Source organism: Notothenia coriiceps, unplaced genomic scaffold (genome assembly GCF_000735185.1).
Source record: "Notothenia coriiceps isolate Sejong01 unplaced genomic scaffold, NC01 NC01_scaffold00021197, whole genome shotgun sequence".
Lineage (NCBI taxonomy): Eukaryota > Metazoa > Chordata > Actinopteri > Perciformes > Nototheniidae > Notothenia > Notothenia coriiceps.
In genome coordinates this window covers 1-6364 of record NW_011353898.1, presented here as the reverse complement: position 1 = coordinate 6364, position 6364 = coordinate 1, and the positions used below count along the sequence as shown (strand labels likewise).

The 6364-nt window shown below is 37.7% G+C and overlaps 1 protein-coding gene across 1 annotated transcript in view; it reads right to left on the bottom strand.

Annotated features, from left to right (window-relative positions):
* Positions 1–3491, bottom strand: part of LOC104953161 (uncharacterized) — a 14823-nt gene extending 11332 nt beyond the window's left edge. Inside the window, exons 1-3 of the mRNA XM_010780086.1 lie at positions 3104–3491; positions 2548–2659; positions 442–655 (exon numbers count right to left, since the gene is read on the bottom strand). Coding sequence (XP_010778388.1) covers positions 442–655; positions 2548–2659; positions 3104–3292 — 515 coding nt within the window. The 5' untranslated portion in view covers positions 3293–3491. The remainder of the gene's footprint in view (positions 1–441; positions 656–2547; positions 2660–3103) is intronic.
* Between the last annotated feature and the right edge of the window lie 2873 nt (positions 3492–6364).

The window sequence follows — 6364 nt, the reverse complement described above, 5'->3', positions numbered from 1 at the left end:
TGGTGTCATTTTCTGGTTGCTAACGCCATTGTAACACATAATCACTGATGTTCCGCTGTAACGGTGGTGGACTCATCAGAACAGCGAGCTGACCAATCAGAAGACAGTGGGCTCATAGGGGGGGGGGGCAGGAGCACAACAAGCCGGGTAGGACACAGAGAGAATACACATACTATACAGAGATGCTGTATGAGAAACCAATGTGAGTTTGGAACATTAAACAATGTAAATCTATTCTAGACCTCAACAATGGAGTTATGATCAGTAGAAATGGCCATGACATGGGACCTTTAAAAGCAACTTTTAGGATGTCACTGCAGGTATGATCTTGTAAAAGTAAGGTAAATAATTCACAAGTGATAAAACTGTGGAGGTTTATAGAGTTAAGAAACCTAACTGAGTAACAGAAGCAGCATGACTCAGAGAGAGAGTAGGCGTCACCTGTCATTCTGCTTGGCATTATGTAAGTGCTGGGTCAGAATATGAACAGAGCCCACGACCGCCTGGCAGACATCAAAGTCTTTGGCTCTGTCGATGATCCGGTCTATTACAAAGTCGAACTCTCCGCTGAGCACCTGGTGCAGAGGCTGCTGCTTGCGCGGCTCAGGAACGCCGTACCAAGGCAGGACCAGCTGGGCGTAGGCACACTCGAACACTGAGGACAGCAGTCACAAAGAGAAGATTCACTTTCACACCAAACTCCCACGCTCTTCTTCTGAACATCAAACTCGAGGACTGCAGCGAAATTCATTTCATTTTTCATTTGTTCGAATTATGGTAATGCAAAGCTCCGGAAAAAAGAAAAGAGAATTCACATTCAGAACACAACATTTTTGACAAATACGCAATTAGGGCTGCAAGTAACAAATGCATTCAATATTAATCAATCTGCCTAATATTATCTACATTAATAGTTAAGTCTATAAATTGTCATAAAATAGCAAAATAATGCCATCCGGGTTTGTCAAATTCCAAAGAGGTGTCTTGTCATGTTTTGTCAGGCTATAACCCAAAGATGTTCCGTTTAATATGATATATAACACAGAATAGCTAAAATCTCCTAAAGTGAGAGGCTGAAATTGCATGAAGAATTACTCTCGGGATTATATGATTATCAAAATAACAACAGGGAAGAGTGGGAAGAAAGATATTGCCTTCACTAACTAAATAAATAAACAGCAGAATGAAATGGCATGTCAATGTTAACGCATTTAAAGCTTTTATGGTGAAATTCAAGCTCTGTTTTTTTAACTTCACAAAACTCCTGTCCAAACTTTTCAATTCAAAACTCATCAGATATATCCGTGACAGTAAATCCCTCTGAACTTGATGAGAGCATTTTTTATTTGTAGCAACATAATGTTATTTATGTACACTGAACAAAAATATAAACGCAACACTTTTGTTTTTGCTCCCATTTTTCATGAGATGAACTCAAAGATTTAAAACATTTTCTATATACACAAAATAACCATTTCTCTCAAATATTGTTCACAAATCTGAAAAAATCTGTGATAGTGAGCACTTCTCCTTTGCCGAGATAATCCATCCCACCTCACAGGTGTGGCATATCAAGATGCTGATTAGACAGCATGATTATTGCACAGGTGTGCCTTAGGCTGGCCACAATAAAAGGCCACTCTGAAACGTGCAGTTTTGCTTTATTGGGGGGGGGTCTGGGGGGGTCCAAAAACCAGTCAGGTTTAACCCTAACCCTAACATGTCACCCACTGACACATTAAAAAATGTTTTAGGGTTTAACCCTAACCCTAACATGTCAGACATGTCAGACCCCCCCCCAATAAAGCAAAACTGCACGTTTCAGAGTGGCCTTTTATTGGGGCCAGCCTAAGGCACACCTGTGCCAGCTACAGCTTTACCTTTTTTAATTTTGTTAACATGAATAGCCACCTTTGTGAAAATAAACAACAATCACCTTGGAACCCTGATTGAATATGACTGACAGTGTTTAGGACTGGAAAAGTGCTTTTAAGGCCAAATCATTGCAAAAAGCTTAATTTTACTTCCATTCCATTGACTTTCAATGGATTTTCAAACACTGACTGTAGCCTTGAGAAATATGACTGAGAGGACATGAACTGTGTTTAAAGTCAATTATTATTCTCAAAGAATCTGAGCGCCAGCTATGCTATAAATCTTAATTGCTAACCATAACCAATTTAATAAACACTGCACAAAAATGAAAGCGGAAACTGCTGATATTGAAGAACCACACATCTAATTTCCCGTGTAGCACATTGCAGCCTTATCCATTATATACTGTACTGGGATGGTGTGTTTTTCATCCTTTACATTCTTTTCTTAAAGCCCCTCCTCACTCCATGTAATATGAGCTCCAGCTGCAGCCGTGTCTATGCAAAACTGTCCTTTACAGAAGTGAAATGTGCTGACAAAACACCCTGGGGTCAAGAGCAGAACCTTGATTTACTTTTGCTTTCACATTTTTATAAAACGTTTACCAGAACTGTGCAGTAAAATGTGTTAAACCCCCTAAAAAAACATTTTCCACGGTTAGACATGCCTCACCTTGCTGTAGAGACGTCTTCACATGTGGATACTGAGACTCCAGAGGTTCAGCATGCTCGCTGCTTTTTGCAAAGTCACATAAATCACCAAACAACTGTCCCTCAGCAGCTTCCTTGAAATAAAACAAAACCACGAATCATAAACCACGATATGAAAAGATAAAGAGTAAAAACTGTAGCATCAGTATGTGCTGAACTCCATGTGACATGTGTGATGAGTGAAAACAAGTTCTCCAGGCCTCAGTAGGAAACATGCACGTCAGGCTATGATTGCAAATACTTCAACACATAGTTGATTTGACTGATATGACAAGTGTAAATACTTGACTTTAAGAGATGTGACTGACTAACACACATTTAATACTAATATTAACAGCCTTATCTCACTTATTACAGGATATACAACGGTTAAAAGTGCCATCATCATGTGATGTGTACTAATGCATCTCACGCTCACATATTTCATATTTGACTCAGTTTCGATTATGCAACACTGCTCGTAAAAGCAACCATTTACCGCAATAAAAGTTGTTGCCAAAAAATAAATTATTTAATACCTGGAGTGGATGTTCTACTGTCTCTTCATCAGTCTGAGTGCTGTTCTCTCTTCCACTGTTTTCGAAGAAAAGTGAAGAAGAAAAACAAAAGAAGATACACAAAATGTACTGAGTCACCGAGCGAACGCAGTCTGAAAAATACCACACCAAGCCCAGGGTTATGGCGATGGAGAAGCGCCATAAATACATGTTCTTCTCCTACAAGAGGCTCTTTCTGCTGGTCGCTCTCACTCTGAGCCGATGTGCCGTGAACATAGCCGGAGCCGGTGTGTTCCCCCCAGGTTCTCCCACATCTTTAAACACCGAGAGCAGCACGGTGTTTCCTTGAAACAAACACGAAGTGCAACGGCGGAGTAGAGGGGAACTTTATCAAACTGGTTAACGCGGAGCTGTGATTGGCTGCAGGAAGTCCCCGCGTGCCTGTTGTTGATTATAACCGGATGCCATCGACAGGTCTCTGAAGACAGCAGGGAGGGGTATTGGGGTACTTTAGACTTCTACTAAACTGAGAAAAATCTACCTTTTACTTCGTTCGCTATGTAGGAGCTTAAGCTATTTTAAAGATAGAGATTATTATTATAAATATAAATAAACTATTACATGTATTAAGACAAATGTGAGTAACTGAAATGATTCCCACCTTTACCATCTGTAACAAATGATGAACACATAATGCATCACTCATTATAAAACAATTACATCATACACACTATTCTGAAATGAATCATCTTCATGCTGATTACTTTTGGGAGAATCAATCAAATATGATGGTAATACGTTTTGACTTGATTTAAATGGATTACTTTTTACCCTTATCATTTTATTTCTACTGTGGTATTGCTACAAAATATTTTTATGATGATGTTTATCTTTCTTTTTACAATTGCATACAGCAAATAAGTGTGAAAAATCCACTTCTAACTTTTTATAGTAGTTGTAATTCTCACTATACTTACTTATAAGCACCAAAAAAAAACATGCAACTTGGCAATGAATTTGATTTAAGGTAGCAGTAGACAGGTGAAGGCCACAAGGTGGAGCTAACACTGCTCTCTAAATAAATGAACAGCACAGTCGATCACAAAACTGCTTTGATTTTGACACATACAATGAAAGGGTTTGATCTGAATAACATACATCTAACTAAATCACAATAAATAAGATACTTTTGAGTGTAAATTACACAACGAAGCATGGCCAATTGCAGACAGTCAAAAATGTCTGTTAATGAGGATGTTAATTACAAATATTAAGAAAGGCAGTAAATAACATTTCGAAATTGTTAACCATTTCTGAAATAACAATATTATGCATGAGGTAAAAAGATCATCTCTAACTAAAGACAGACCTAAGAGGCATGTCATGTGATGCTTAATGTGATTCCAATGTAATGCTCTTAACATCATAAATAAAACTATTGGCAGAATAGCTTCGTAGTAATAAAGCTATGATATAATCAGCACACTCTGTTGAAACAAAAGGTCATCACATTATGCGGGACAATCAGAAATCATTATGCCTATAAACTGAAGAGATCAATTATCTAACTGAGGGTTTTTCCTGATTAGTGGAGATCAGTGAAGTTACGTAATTCATTTGAACAGCTCACACTGCATCAGGCTTCCTTACTGAGGGCTTTTGTTTTGAATGGCTGACGCTCCAGTGATCTGCAGACCTTCATTGGGACACACACACACACACACACACACACACACACACACACACACACACACACACACACACACACACACACACACACACACACACACACACAGTGGGGAAATGTTCTTATAAATACATAAACGGATAGCAAAGTAAGATATTTGAGGTAATTGTTTTTAAGTTGAATAATACTTCCCAATCATTCAGGGGAAAATATTTTACTTTTGGATTTTTCTACAGAACATTATTTTGACACTTAACAATAAGATTTTTAAATGTAAAACAAATGATGAGCTTACAAAATATGTTGCATTGTTTAAGATTCACGTGCATGAATGCATTAGTAAAAGTACATGTATGAACATGAAAATATGTATTTTTATTTTGATACTAGTACATTTCCCTGTGTACTTTTGTATTTGCACATACAGTACGTAATAGTAAATTAATTTTAATTTGATTAGAAATAATAATCAGAAGATACACTCTAAAAAATGCTGGGTTATTTCTATAAACACATTGCTGGTTGATTTGGATGGGTCCTAATTATGGGTTATTTGGGTACTGTAAACACACTGGTGGGTTGTTCATGCTGGGTCAAAGGGATTATTAGGGCTTCAATTGCAGTTGAACACCTGCCTGGGTTATTTTTAACCCAGAGGTTGCTTTATTCATTTTCAAAACACACTGAAAAAACTGATTATGACCCATTTTAGATGTTACATGTTTTAATCTAGCCTTTTTTAATAGATTTGAATGTTTTATTGCATCCTTCTTATCTTTTTTAATTAATCTTAACATATATTGTCACTGTTTAAAATTAGCTAATTTCATTCATTTAAAAGTAGCCTAATTAGAAAAAAATATGTACAGTTGAATTACCACATATACTGTCTTGTCTGTGCATGTGCATACATAAGCAGCCCGCCACTTTTCCCTCCATTTTCCATTCGGAATCGGAAGGACCGGACTGCCTGCATGGCTCCGCTGTCGTGAGGTGAACGTTCTCCACGGCTCTCCGTTTTAAGTAAGTAGCTGCTCATTTATAGCCTTGGGTGTATTATATTATACTTAAAAAGGTAGCTTTATAGCTAACATTGACGCTATCGACTGTGTGTTTTGATAGATTAACATTAGCAACCGTTAACATAGGCCTACAGCAGCTAGCTAACTGTTAGCCTACTGTTAACCTAGCTTAGTTGTGTAGTAATGTTTAAGTAACCTAATTGAAGTGTAACATGCATCATTAACATTATAAGATAACTTGATACTGCTTTCAAATTAAATACGTGATAAATTCAATCTTTGTCTTGTTAGACTTTCTTATTAGTTTGTGGATAATACAAGTTGAATGTTAACTGCCTGTTACTATGCTTTTTTTTGTAGCTTCACCTTCCCCGCTGCCCTGGCTTATATACTGGCCATTCCTACTGTGTTCATGACTGGCTGTAAGTATGTTTCTTTTTAACTTGTTCTTATCATTGTGGTAATATAGGACACAACTAAACATGAAATCACGTTGGTAAGGGAGATCTCTCCCCCGTCTGTGTGCGAGGGGGCGGGGCAGTTTATACACACGCGGCTGCTACATGCATGCAA